Source organism: Tachysurus vachellii, chromosome 18 (genome assembly GCF_030014155.1).
Source record: "Tachysurus vachellii isolate PV-2020 chromosome 18, HZAU_Pvac_v1, whole genome shotgun sequence".
In the NCBI taxonomy this organism is placed as follows: Eukaryota; Metazoa; Chordata; class Actinopteri; order Siluriformes; family Bagridae; genus Tachysurus; species Tachysurus vachellii.
Window position 1 is genome coordinate 17,916,456 of NC_083477.1, and position 15,475 is coordinate 17,931,930.

The following is a 15,475-nucleotide window of genomic DNA, read 5'->3' on the forward strand; positions in this document are numbered from 1 at the left end:
TCAGGTGACTGTGCGGAGGAAAAACTCTCTTGAATGGTGAAGGAAGAAACCTTGAGAGGAACCAGAATCAAAGGGGAACCTCATCCTCACATGGGTGACACTGGAGGGCGTGATTAAAAATATACAGTCTGATAAATGTTGTATTGATGAGGAGATTGTTGTCCTCAAAGACCATATTGAGTTGGCATCTCCTCTTTAGTATAGCAGAGTCTAACTGGAGCTGGAACATCTCTAAATGCCTCAGGATCATCACAGAGTCGCCCTCATCTCAGTGGAGGTCCAAAATCTTCATGGCATCTTCATTAATAATAATAACCTCCTGTAATGTTTCTGAAATCTTCAGTTGGCTTCAATACATTTTAGCATGTAAAGGTTTTGAGCAAGAAAACAACAAACATAACCTCAAAAATATGCTTGAAATACATAAGACAAGAGCCTAGTGATTAAGGGGTTAAGGTGACTACTGCTTAGAAGGTCATGAGTTCAAGCCCCAGGTCCTCCTGTTGTAAAAAATCTTGAGACTCGAGAATGCCCCAAAGTAAAGTATTATGCATTACAGAATATTAACATAAGATGTATGGGAATAGACCAGAGTCAACAAGAAAAGAAGTTTATTGTAATTATAAAATTATAGGACAAAGAGGTTTGGGTGGAGGAAGAGCGAGTCAGAGGCTTTTTCACAATGTGTGATGGCATGAATGGACGCTCAGGGAGTTCAGGTGAACAGAGCTGTTCCATGAACGAAAACAGATCACGGGTCATATGAAACAGCTGAAAGCGACGGTAATCAGTCAGGTCAGCTGAAACAGGCCTCATGTAGGGAGTAGGGCGAGATGGCCGAATCATTCGACCAGCTGGCCTTTAGAAATAGAGGAACTAAGGCTTAAAATAAGTATGTGCAAGCAGCAGTGGAAAGTGACAGACTGAGATCATAATAAAGACTGAAATCATAGCAAAAGTTCATAAGTTTAGCAAGCTTAAGGAGTCAACATAGAACTCCATTTATATACAAAGCAACAATATAAACAGCAAGGGCTTGACAAAAAAATAGCAGTATAACATAACCAATATAAAGACTTTTACCATAATGCAAAATCAATTATCAATTATATAATCAACATATAATCAATCAATTATCAATTATATAATCAGTAGAAACATATACAGTATAGAATAGCAAGAAAATAGATGAGGAAACCTACTCATTGTAGCTGACAAAATAGGATTGAACCACAAGATATATGGGCATATGAAACTTTGTTTTTCTGGAAATATGGAGAAGCCAGAGAAAGTTACTTAGGAGGCATAGGAGGTATTTTTGTAAAATAAGGGGAATTGAGAAAGGTCATGTGAATGATGTAATAATGAGGAACTAATGAGACAATACCTGAATGTATAGGAAGCACCTAGAGGTGCCAGGGTATACAGTATATTGAGGAGATTTTCTCGGGAGAGTTAGAAGAACTTTAGAATTTTTTGAACGAGGTAGAACTTTGGGAAACTAGTTGAACTTGTAGAACTTTTTGGGTTACAGGCCTTTTGGGTTTTTTTTATTTGATTGCTTTAGACTAAGAGATTTCTCCTTGAGCTCAATAGAGGTGATGGCTGATTGACTGCAATAAAAAAAGTTTGCTCATACTCATCCAGGTCTGGAAAATCGTCTCATTGTTTATTTGTATCAATTATAAAGTTTATATTTGTATCAGTTAAGTTTAGTTTAAATAGTTAATATTCAGTTAAAAATCTAAAAGTATATTCCACCCTTGCGATATGTCCACTTGGAGGCGGGAGCTCTAAGTTCCGACACTCCAAGCTAAAACTGTTGGGCCCCTGAGCAAGGCCCTTATCCCTCAATTGCTCAGGTGTATAAAATGAAATAAAATGTAAGACAGTCTGGATAAGGGTGTCTGCTAAATGCCAGAAATGTAAATGTAAGATAGATTTGCACTCTGCAGACCACCAAGGGGCAGCACTGAGTCACAATCTGACAAGAAAAACCTCAGTGAACCTAAGTGAATTGAGAAAGACAAACAAATAAAACACAAGTCTGGAATAGCAGCTGATAATAATATTATGAAGAAGAAGAAAAGTGTTTTTTTTTTTCTTGTTTTTTTTTCAGAATGGTAGTACAATTAGATTATAGACATTCAATGTCTATAAAGAGGATGGAATATATGACACACCTCCCTGGAGTATAATGACTGTCCCCATGTGCCTAAATAAATTCCTGAATAGAGTACAGCTTGTTCAGTAAGTAAGAACGGATAGCATTCCCAGTGGGTTCCTTATTTAAAGCACTAAAATAGTTTAAGAAAACACTATCAAATGGAACAGTCTCTATTTCTAAATAGTTATTTACCTCTGGGACTTCTAAATCTGGGACTTTGTACATACATTCACAGTCATATTAATGCTTTGAATTGCATTGCTGAGAAGTATATTCCTAATGTAGCAGTGTCTAGAAGTGAGTCTGTGACATATTTGGTACATTTCACTGTCATCACATTGTTGTTTATTGTCTGTGTTAAGTGATTGATCACAACACTAAATTTAATAGACATTTCCAGTACCAGAGCCCTGAACTGCTTTGAAGAGATGAACAAAGCAATTTTTTTTTTCCAGTGTTAAAAATTAACCAGTACGTTCTGACCAATCAGAAACAAGAATTGGATAGCAAGGTTTAACATGTTTTTATTTGTGCCATTACTAAAAGTTAGTAATGGCTAACTAATGGCTAATGGCTAGTAATGGGAAAGTAGAATGTTCACGCAATTATGGGGAATTAGAGATGGAGCAATTATTACACCCCAATCACACATCACTACTGGAAACATGGGATCACTTCCAGATGTTTTTCCATGTCTCCCACCAGTGTAACATAGAAATTATGCTTTGACCAATAATCTTTGCACACCCACATAATAATGCATGATAAATACATCCCACATGGCCAGGAGAGGGAGGAATGAGGTCCGTCTGACTTTTTAATTCAGTGTCAGAGCTCAAAAACCCATCTATGTATTCAGATATCCAGTGACAAATATCTTACCAGTTGAACAAAGCACTACAGAAATATCTGGGGTCAGTAAGTATTGATGATGTTTGCTAATGCAATACAAAGGAAATGTGACTATTCTGTACACCACCCAAATTCCACATAATAACCAACAGTTCATCATCTTTTTTTTCCATGTGTAGTATTATCCTTGTTATTAACCATTACAACAAGTTGTTACTATATGTTTTTTTTAATAATATTTTAATATAGTAATATTTTTTTATTACATTAGATTAGATTTTATTATTATTTTTACTGCTATTTGTCTTGCAGTCGGAAGTATTGTAAAAATAATAATAATAATAATAATAATAATAATAATAATAATTTTTAAAAAAAACAATTTTCTGGCCAATCAGGATCAAGAATTTAATATAATAAAAATCTTTATATTAGCAGCAGTCATGTTTGTATTACTCATCATCATGTTAGAATAACTAATACTTTTGGTACTCATGGAATCTTCTGACTGTAGGTGGATGGGTGGATGTGTAGCGGTGTGGAGCAGCTCACATGATGGTTAGACAGCCCCTATGAAATCTTTGCATTACTTCATCAGCTGTGAGTTACGTGTTACTCCATGACCATGATACTGTAGCTATGATGCAATGGTGTTTAGGGAATACAACACATTGGGGTATGGTATTACTAGAAAAACAGCAGCTTTGTTACATATCGGGCTGCACTACAACACCTTGATATTGATTGTTTGACTTTATGCATACGTGGTTCATGTTATTTTAAAAACACATTAACACAATTAAGAATACAGTTACTAAAGAATCAATAAAACAATTTAAAAAAAAGTATTAATATAATTTGCCTTCAGAGCTGCTGCTCTATTAATAAGAAGTTAATCAAACTTCTGACCAATCAGATTTGAGAATCAATAGCACCGCTTTATAAATGAACAAAATCATACACAGTGTTTACACAAATTTGCCTGAGGCTTATTGAGGGGCATGCTCCAAATTCTTTTCCAGGTCATCATGTGTGCAGAAAATAGCATTATGGGATCGTGGGATTATGCACATACTTCATTGCTGATTTTGGCCAGGATGAATTCTTCAATTCTAACAAACGAGACCTGGACACCTAACATCTGATCTGACCGAGAATGAGAATCAGGTTTTTTTCACAAGCTGGTAATAAAATACACTTATTATCTGAGTTGATCATTTAATTAATATGATTAATAGTATAAATCCTATAATTTAGGATTTATACTATTAATCATGTTAATTAAATGAGTACCCAGTATGCACTTAAAAAGCATCTGAGTCATTAAATCGAGAGACATGTTTTCTTATCACTTTTCTCAACGGAATCCTGGAATGCAAGTAAGGCAAAGGCAAAATTCTGGAGGTCACCTATTTCTGTCCAAATGACTTCTTCTAATCCTAGTTTCAGATAAAGAGGGGTGTTAAGGCTTAAAGAAAGTGAAAAGAGAGTAACAAAGATAGATAGAAAAGAGGAATTCAGACATTATGCAACATGCATGAGGACAGGAAGCGAAGAGGCACAGCAGACAGCATTTACGGGCATGTGTGTCAGTCAGAGCAAACAGGAGCATGCGGGTTGGTCAATGCCTGTTCCGACATGAAGATCAGCCCTCATGCTGCCTTAGCCTGTGGATATAAATGTCTTTATTCTGCCAGTTAAACATAACATACAATAACATCACCATTTCTGCTATAGCCGGAAGTCTCAAAAGTACACACTGTAGATGACAATAAGATCATGGTGCTGTTCTATGGAAAGTGCAGACAAAATATAGACATTAAAAAAACAATCCAAGACTTTAATTAGCAAACAAAATTCAAGACCACCACTACTGCAGTGAAGCATGGTGGTGGGAGCATCATGATATCATTCTGCCAAACAGAGCTGAGACATTACACATCTTTTTTTTGTGACAACAAAAATAGTGTTGCTTTTGTAAAAGACTAAGAACACAAATCACATGACTTGTGATTCCACCAAATCGTCAGCACATACTGATAAATAGTGGTTGAAATACCAAGGAATGAAAGAGGAATTGGAGAAAATGTGGGAGACTAACGTGGGCAGAGACACTGAATAAAAGCATTCTTTCACTAAGATACAAATGGTACAACGCTATGATAAATAAAGTGTAACCATTAAAACATGTAAGGCAGGGAGATGTATAGATTATCTTGGTATAAGATCTCGATTTTTAGACACGAATGACCTGCGTGAGACATCCGTTCTCGTAATTTTGCTATGATTATTTTGCATGTTTTGTCTTTCTGTTATCAGATGTGTGTTTCATCAAAGTGGCTAGACTGCAGATGTGTAAAAACATTTAGTTTCATTCTGAACCATGAAGAAACTCAAGTAACCACAAGCTGTCAAAAATAAATAAATAAATCTGCTTTATGTTTAAAATATGCAGTTCTGATATAATTCGGCTTATTATAATGTGGCTGTTTCGCATAACGCAACGCATGCACTCGGCTTGATGTTCAAGAACATTTTGTCAAAACTCTGACTCTGATCTCCGTTTTCTCTGTAACATCTTCTAAACTGTCTTTATTTATTTTCCTAGAGCAGCATGCTCCTAAGTGTTTTATTCGTTATATAATTGATTTGTAATGCAGCTGTACAGGATGGCAAAAATAATTCTGTTTGTACCACAAAAGAAAACTTGCCTCACAGCAGCAATCCCTCTTGTAATAATAATATTCTTTGTTTATTTGTTTTGTCAAAGTTAACTGAGCTGAGAACTTTCCCTACGCAGCAGTAGATTCACATGGCCAAACATTTTTCTTTACATCGAAGCAGACAAAACAGTGTGTCATTGACACGTCAGACTCACAGGTGAGACAGATTGCCATGGAGATGTGAGTACAGACTCTAGTAAAGTTTATTTATATAGCACAATTCACAGATAAAATCACAAAGTGCTTTACAAAATATAACAATAAAACGTAAATGTACAATAAAACATTCTACTCTGTACTTGGACAGCATCCAAAAGAATACCAACGTTGGTGAGTTGAAAACACTCCAAAACCAGACACACTTCACACGCACCCAGTGTCTGCTGAGCATTTCAAAAATATATGGAATGAGTAATTGTGTGATTTCTGACAACAACTTCTGTAACAACTGTGTCACACACACACATGGATGTGTTCGAACATGTCTCGCTTTCTCAGTGAAGGAAATTCATTCAGCAATGCTCAAAGCACTTGGCCCCGGTTACCAGTGCCAAAAAAGGGAGCAGGCAGGGAGAAAGAGTCATGGATAAGGAGGAGGAAAACAAGGGTGTTGAGAGGGAGGGGGCACTTCTTGGTTGGGAACAAAAGAGGATGCAGTGAAACCAGTTCTCTTCAGAGAGGAATCACCAGCGGAGGAGTGCAAGAGGTTTGGGAGAGAAAAAAAGATTTGACGCAACCAAACACTAAAAGAATTTCATTTTCTAGAGGTAAGCACATCTTCATTTCTATTTAATGAAGTTTTTTTTTTATATTCCTAAACTTTCCAATCACTCAATACGTTGTAGTTTTAATTCAAACTTCTTGAAGTCGACATTATGCGTTTACTTCGAGTTAGTGAGGTTTGAATAATCCTTTTTATTCAAGTAACCATTTAAACAGGCTGATATGTTTAAAAATTAAATATACAGTATTCCATTTAGAATAAAAAAAATACTGCTGGAGTCCATTGGTGAGCAAAATAGCTACAAGTATTAAAAATAACCGAAAAGCTGAAATGGAAGATACCCTATAATCAAACTTTGTGCTACTTCTGGGTTCAAAAGCTAACCTAGTGGGAATTCCACACCATTTTAATCCTAGTTTTATACTTAAGGTGTGTAATGCATCAGAACCTAGACTAGCTTTGGTATAAATGTTGGACATGTTCCTTAACAAGTGTAATAACTTTACTTTGTATTGATTGCATCACAGCACCGAATAATTTATTATTTCCCCATCACAGCACATTACTGTACATTGTGTTTTAACAAGTAATTGGGTTAGTAATGCTATAAGTGACTTTGCTTAGAAAGAAATTATACCACAAAACATTCAAACTCAGTACTGTGGGTTGTTCTAGACGTTCTGACAAGTGCCCCAAGAAGAGTATTTAATGATGTAATTTCTAATGATATTGGTATAACAATCCAGCCATTGTGTGTTGAATTGCCACAAGGGTAGCTCAGGTCTACTTTTCAGGTTCCTCAAGTTTATTGAAAATTACAACTGAGATACTGAGATACTCATATACTGAGAGTGATTGAGTGATTCAGTTCTTTAAAAAAAATATCAGAATATTCTGGAAATATTTGCGAATCCTGGTCTGAACTATATAAAAAAGACATTTTCAGTGAGATTAATTACTTGTAAAACTGTGTGGTAACAAATACTGGTAAGTAAAAAGAGCTTCAGAAAGTTGAGGCCTGGAAGTGAACGGAGACAATACTAATGAATATTCAAGCTTGCACCCCCCAAAAAAAGCTAGCAGTCTCATATCCATGTGGTTTAGCCTGGTTCCCACGGTAACAGACCTCTGGGATGAAGTGTCTGGAGTAAGAATAGACCCTGAGAGTTTACTCTGTGTGTGAGTTTTGTAAGCCCATGTATGGGAGCAGAGGCAGGTTTTCCCTAATGTTTATCCAACCGCAGACAATAAATTACAATCCAGGGGTATCCCGGATACCTTGTTGTAAGAAAAATAAAAAACAAGAATAACCTCTTGCTTCTTTCGTTTAGGATTGCTAAGAGTAGATAAAGTGTAAGGAACCAAGGACAAGTGGAAACAAATGTAAAAAATAATAAGAAATAATAAGCCAAATTAAGATTAGTCAGAAGGTGTTAGAATTTTTATTCATTTGCTGTCAGAAGATTTTTATTTAGCATTTTTCCAATGAGTCTCCAGGGTTAGTGCTTTGTACCAGTCAGAGGTGAAGTTTTCAGGACGGGGCCCTTTGCGGTTTCTCTGCAACATGACATGACATGACGCCTGGTAGATTCTCAGAAATAAAAGGCACTAAACTGTACTTTCCATTGTTAATGTGGTGAGAACATCAGGGTAGGATCTTTTTTGTACTTTTTGTATGGCTCTTATTAGGATGTACCATTATACATTATTTAAAAGTACACTTTATTGTATATTGTATTGTTCGTGTTTACACATGAAAAATACTAAAAGGCACAAAGATTTACCTTTTGTACCGAACAGTAACTAGCTAAGGGGATGTAAATTAGCCAGCCTTTAACTCCTATTAAAATGGGGTTGAGTTTAAAGGGTGTAATTGATCGTTATTTCAACATACATAATGAAAATATTTGTTTCCAGCAATTACAAACGAAGTTTGAGGCTTTTACAACTGCTACACTATTGACTGATTCCTGAGACCTGGTCACAAGTTCTGTAGTGTCAGGACTCCCATACAGTTTGAAGCTCATAATTAAGAAGACAAAAGCTGTACAAGTGACTGTTGCTAACTTTTGCATTCATCCCTTTTACAGAATCAAAATGCAGAACATTACACTCGTACTGCTGACCTTGCTGGTGGACTTCTTGTTGGCCGCCTCTGTGGATCCATTAGCATCTCGGCCTCCTATCACAAAAACCCGTATCCGCTACATCGGTGTAGACTATGACGACAGTGATGAAGAAACCCCCAAACCTAGTTCAAAAGTCCCTGAAAAGGCTGGGGCCACTACCACTCAGTTTATCCCTCGGGAGTGTGAATATGACCCCTGTGTGGTTCCCAAGGTTCCCTGTTCTGTAATTGCTGCCCAAACTAAGTGCTACTGTCCTGGAATTAGTGGTCCAGGCGAGCTGCCCTCAGCTCCAGAGATCAAAGAGCTGAAACAGGGAGCGCATGGACTGGTTGAGGTCCGTTGGTGTGCACCACAGTCCACAGTCACCTACTACAAAGTCATCACAGAAGAAGGACACGAGCCACAAATTTTCAGCAATACTTCCCGTACTGGTTCGGTGAATGGAGTAAAGGTTGGGTCACGAGTTTGTGTGGTGGCAGGAAATAACATCGGATTCAGCACTGAATCAGAAACATCATGTGCTCTCTTTGACCCTCATAAGTCCAGTCAGGGCTTCCAGATGTCATGGGTCATTGCTGGGGCCATCGGACTTTTGGTGCTTGCATTGGTGTTGGCTGTGGTGTTGTTGTGGAGATGGAGGAGGGGTAGGAAGAATGCGAATGTGGATGAAGAGGGACTACGAAATCCATCCTACACCACAAATGAAACACTGTGATTGGATGGGATAAAATTCAAGTTACTCAATTAGAGGTGTAAGAGGCCAGATTTTAGTGAGTAGGCTCTGGGGAAGGCTTCTAGAAGAATTATCAAACATATGCTCTTAAACAGTGCTCAAAAAAATGTATGAGGCATGGTCAAAGGGATGGTGGGGAGAGCTTGAGGACAATACAAACAAATCAGTACCAAGAAACGATTTCAAACACCATGGATAAGGGTCAAATTTAAAGCCCTACCAAGGAAGGTTTGATAGTCCTCATTTAAGGGTATGATTGACATAGAAGACTTCAGTGTCTAGAGCCATCAGGTTAGTTAATACAAGTTGGGAGAAACGGAAAAGACACAGGGGTAGGGATAGTTTGGGCTCTCTTAACAATAGCTTAGACCAGTGGTCAAATCTTTAATCCACCAAGGAGTAACCCTTAATTCCACTTCTTAAACCAGTTCATATTGGTTCCCAATCAACTAACAAGTGTACCTCCTATTTGATTGGAATCCAAGTCCTCAGTCAATGTGTGTGGACAAATAAGTAGCCTAAACATCTCATTTGTTTAAGCTGTTTGATATTAATTCACAAGTAGGTTTGTCATATAACTCTCTTGCTAGCTTAAGTAATCATGTCATTAAAGACACACTATCCCGACTCAAATAATGCATGTTTGTGTGAAGAACAGAACACTGCAGCTCATAGTCAAAATGTTGCCCATGGACTTCTGGTCAAGGTCCCGATGACAATGTGCTTGTTTATTTCCATTAGTCTTTATTAATCTGGGCTGGAGCTTTTAAATGCATCCTGAGCAAGTGAGTGAGTTTATAATTTGTCCACCCCTACACAGCTTTCCATGGTTATCACATCAACCATAAGTACAAGTTAATTGAAACAGCAGGAAAAGTTCTTTGGAGGTGATGGACAAATTACAAAGTCCACAGAAACACACTTTTTAATCACCGTTCCAAGAGACTCCTTTCATTGGGAATTGATGCACTGCAGCCTGACCATGAAAGAAGCCGAGGGTAATATGCCTGTGGAGATTGGGTCAGGACATGAAGAACAAATCAACATGGACTATTAAATTAAAAAAAAAAATCAATAGAGCAGCAGAAAAGAGCTGAGAACTGAAATAACCTAATGTACCCCTGTGTTAGCAACTGAACACTTAGCAACCCTTCTTACAGCTAGTCAACATGTTACATAAGTTTTAGAGGCATTTTAAATTATAGTCTTTTTTTTTTACAGATTAATTCCACTAATGGTGCTGGAACATCAAGGAAGCCTGGAGCTTCTGTAAAGCTTTATAGATTTTTGTATTCACATAGAAATGCTCTTTTTTTTTTTTTGTGATAATAAAATTTTGGAAATGATCCTTAAAAGATTTGTGTATTCATTTAACATCAATCATATCTGTAGGTGTTGATATACAATTCTTTGACTAAACATAAAGTAATATCCAAGGAGAGTAGTGTGGAAATACTTATGCGGAGGGAAACCATAACGTTGCACAACCTATTTGCTTTTGGGCTTTTTGATGGTCTCATTAAGTAAAGTGGCAAAGGTTTGGTGGATGATAGATTTATTGATACTGTGCAAATTCACATGACTGCTACCTGACAGTCAAACTTCACACCCAAAGCTGCAGCCAAAGGAATACTGATAAAATTATAAACGAGAAGAGCAACTGAATTATTGTGAAACCTTGATAAAAGTATTTTACAGTTTGTGTGTGCGCCTCAGTTTTTTTAATGAAATGGATTGAAAGCAAGATAAAGGAAACCTTTTAGATAAAACTTAAAACATCACTTCCTCATTATGGAACAAATTATGTGTAATTTAACAAATGGTTATGTGATAGCTTAGTGTTTAAGGCATTAGACTACTGATTTGAACATCATGAATTTGAATCCCCAGTCTACCAAACTACCACAGCTGGGCCCCTGAGCAGGGCCCTAAACTCTCAATTGCTCAGTTGTATAACATGAAAAAAATGTATGTCACTCTGGATAAAGGTGTCTGCAAAATGGTAAAATTATGGCCATTAAGACTTCCTTGACTAACTTTATCTAGAACAATTGCTTAATAGGAATATGAACAGACCAAATTATGAATCTGATGAAAGCTGGTGAGTTTCAGGTTCCATCCACACCTTAGGTTACTGTCTAGGTGTTGTTTCTGTGCATGATTTCTTTGTGTCTGCAGGGATTTCCTCTTGGTTCTCTGGTTTCCACCCACCTTCCAAAAGTCAATGATTAGTGGTGTCACAAATCGGCAGGTGCCACAGCAAGGATAAAAGCCGAACCAAATGCAGGGATATCAAAACAATTTAAAAACAAAAAGAAAAAAAAATCACAAAAACTAGACACTTGACAAAAAACAAAACGATTACATAAACCAACACATACATAGAGAAGACAAGGAAATAAATAGGCAAAATAATTAACCAGTTAGGAACACTCTCACTCACTCATTCATTTTCTAGCGCTTATCCGAACTACCTCCTGCATCATGGCAGGATACACCCTGGACGGAGTGCCAACCCATTGCAGGGCACACACACTCTCATTCACTCATGCAATCATGAGCTAGATGCCAATCAACCTACCATGCATGTCTTTGGACCGGGGGAGGAAACCCCCGAGGCACGGGGAGAACATGCAAACTCGACACACACAAGGCGGAGGCGGGAATCGAACCCCCAACCCTGGAGGTGTTAGGCGAACGTGCTAACCACTAAACCACCGTGCCTCCCTCAACTAGGAACAGGTGAGTTTCCTGTCCAGAATAAACCAAAATGAAAAACCAGAAAAATGCTAATTCTTGGTAAATATGGTTTTCATCCTAGAAATATAAGTTTATTTATTTTAGTGTTTTAAAACAGAACACATAAAATGGCTTAATAAACTGGAAGAAATACCCTTTACAATTTCAGGAAGCCACTTGATTAGTTGGAGTAATTAATTGGACTTTATGGTAATACTGAAAACTAAAACCTCCAAGCGTGTCGCAGTGATATTAGAGTTTACAATGCTGTAAACAATGTTTTGAAGGCAATTTATTTATTTTAATAAGCATACTGTGATTTACTGCAACCCGTGCAAGACATTTCTAATGGTATTTTGGTCACTTTCCTTTAGACCATCTATCACCACAGTCATAAGAAGAAATGTTACCCAGGGCCGGCCCTGCGCATAGGCAGAATAGGCAAATGCTAAGGGCGCCGCCCACCACTAGGGGCGCCCGTGCGCCCAAATTATTATTTTTATTAATATTATGTATATATATTTTATTACCTGAGAAGTATTTTATTTATATATTTATTATATATATTTTATTGCTGTAAGAAAGGCAAGGAAAGCAAGGTCTCCGTAATATAGCTTTTTTTTATATAGTTTGTGTGTGTTTCCAAAATATTTTCAAAATAAAGAAAAACAGGACAAAGCTATGCAGTTTGTTTCTGTGTACGTTTATGAACAAAATGATCGGAACACAATTGTCTGTGATTCCAGGGGCACCAGGTGAAATCTTGCCTAGGGCAACAAATTGGCCAGGGCCGGCCCTGATGTTACCAGATGTAAAAAGGCATTGTGTGGATATATAAAAACACTCACCAGCTACTGGACAGTTTACTGACCTTGCCTGGACTTCTACCACTCTTCAACCGTCCAGTTTCAGTGAACCTGTGCTAAGATTCACAGAAGTTTTGTTTTCAAGCTGAGGTTTACTTTTGCCAGGCTTTTCTGCTCACCATGGTTGTAAAAAGTGCTTATTTCCCCTTGTGGGTAGTGTTAATTTCGTCAGACGAGACGAGACGAGACGAAATATGTTCGTCAACAACCTTTTTTTTTCCATGACGAGACAACGACAAGACTGCACCACTGTCCAAAAACGCTGCTAAGACTAAATTAACATGCATTATTGTTGAGGAAAAAAGACGAGGCGAAAATGTTTTGTATAGAATAAAAACTAAGATAAAATCTCTCTTCATTTTCGTCTACAATTGTCTCTGCTTTTTCATCAGCTGTTACGTCTTTAAAACATTCAGAACGCGTTCGCGGCTTCGTGTTTATCGTAAATGTTTATCAGTAATAATCTCAGTAATGTTATTTTAAAAAAGACTACAATTTTTTGACTAAAACTGAAGATACCTCGAGTTTTCTTTTGACTAAAACTAGACTAAAATGACGAGACTTTTAGTCGACTAAAACTTGACTAACAAAAAAAAAGATATGTGAATGACTAAATATGACTACAACTAACAAGGACATTTGGCACAAGACTAAGACTAAATTAAAAATAGGTGAGGAAATTAACACTACTTGAGGGATTAATAAAAGTACTCTCTAATCTGTTTAGTTTTTTCCTCAGATTATATGATCATCAGGATAATCCAGGAGCTCTTGTCTGGTGAACCTGCACCCTCTACTGGCTGATTAAAGGCAGTGCTTTAATTCTAACCAACAGTGCTGTATGGAGCCGCTGTTCAGCTACAGCAACTGAATAAACACAAAAATACACACACACACACACACACACACACACACACACACACACACACACACACACACACACACACACACACACACACACACCATCATTCGCTTTGATTCAAGAAGTGTTGAAGGAAATAGTTTGAGCTGCAACCAGCTACATTTTAATGCCCTGGATTTGACCTTGGACAAGATTTTATTTTAAAAGAGAACGAAAGATAAAAACATGACGGTCTGCCAAGACAAACAGCTGGGACAGAAAAGAAAACTCATCGTATTTAAATATTACATTCCCTTGTAGTTCTAGTTGACGTGGTGATCATTCTATTTCACGCTTCCATCATTTTTGCTGTGCAGGAATAAAAAAATGAATTATCTGTATTTCATGGCTTATTCTTATAGTTTTTTTCGACCCACTGTCTTTTTATCCAACATAAAACCTATAATTTCTTAGCCATCGTGTTGCAAGAAAATGATTACAAAATAATTGCATTGCATTGGACTGAGGAGGGAAGCCAAAAGACGGAAACCCTTAAAGCACAGAGAGCATACTGTACACATTCCCCACACACACACAGGGCAGAGGCACAAATCAAAACCCCCAACCCTGGTGGTGTGAAGCAAACCAGTTCCAACCACTAACTACAGATCATGCATTTAATCGATGAGAGAAATTCTTAATATTTTGAAAGTAATCAAAATATCGGCAAGAAAGCTTCACCACTTTCAGAAGAAATCACTTGTTTTACAGCATGTTCTCTGAGTCAACCAAGACTTTGAACTTTAACATTTGATATGTTGCTTTGTGTCAAAGTTTTTCCAGACTTTACCCTGTTACATTACCAAACACCTCACGCTTCCCAGCCAATGAGAAACTTTGCTCGAACAGGCCGCTGGGTTTAGGACGAGCTATAGAGAGAAAAAATAAATAAAAACAGTTAAACGCTGGCGTTTCAGGAGACATGAAGCCGCGGGAAAAAGAAAGACTCAGGGGTTCAGAGAGTTATCTTGAAATTAAATACAGTGAAGGTGGCCAACTTCGAATAGTTTCCTTTTATATAGTGCAACGTTCTCAGTAGCAACTTCAGACTTTGAGGCTCATCAGGTTTGTGTCTAGAAACTTCAGACTTTAACCTGGCCGAGCCGCACCTACCGTGTTTGTAAAAGTGAAGAGTGAAAAATGAATCCCTGCAGAACAAGAGTTCAGTGTGAGAAGAAGAGCTGGGACTATAACAAACATCAGGAGACACAAGCAGTACAGTACTCCATATAGCGTAAAACAAAATGTCCTTTCTTGATGACCATGGGGAAAATGTAATGCAGAAATACTCTACACTGGACAACCCAAAGCACAAATGAGGTAGAGGGAGAGGGAGAGAGATAGAGAAGAATAAAAGTGTAAAAGAGAGGATGGGTGGGTCGAAAATAACGAGAAAGGGAACGTGAAGAGAGTTTGAAAGGCCAAGCGAATAAGACACTAGCAGGCAAAGGAAAGGGAGAAAGGGAGACAGAGGGATAACAAGAAAATGAGGATCCAGAACAATAACATGAGTGAAAGACAATGTGGGTGGGTGTTTGGGGGGTCAGAGAGAAAGAGAGAGAGAGAGAGAGAGAGAGAGAGAGAGAGAGAGAGAGAGAGAGAGAGAGAGAGAGAGAGAACAAGATAGATAGATAGATAGAT

At 37.6% G+C, this 15,475-nt stretch overlaps 1 protein-coding gene across 1 annotated transcript; it reads left to right on the forward strand.

Annotated features, from left to right (window-relative positions):
* The first annotated feature begins 6,135 nt into the window (after window positions 1-6,135).
* Window positions 6,136-10,674, forward strand: si:ch1073-303k11.2 (leucine-rich repeat neuronal protein 4). The gene is made up of 2 exons (XM_060892958.1): window positions 6,136-6,509; window positions 8,557-10,674. Exon 2 carries the CDS (start codon window positions 8,564-8,566, stop codon window positions 9,308-9,310), a length of 747 nt encoding a protein of 248 aa, XP_060748941.1. The 5' UTR covers window positions 6,136-6,509; window positions 8,557-8,563; the 3' UTR covers window positions 9,311-10,674.
* Window positions 10,675-15,475: the final 4,801 nt, after the last annotated feature.

What these genes read in the sequence shown, in the direction of transcription:
- si:ch1073-303k11.2 (XM_060892958.1), top strand. Translation starts at nt 8,564, where the DNA reads ATGCAGAACATTACACTCGTACTGCTGACCTTGCTGGTGGACTTCTTG.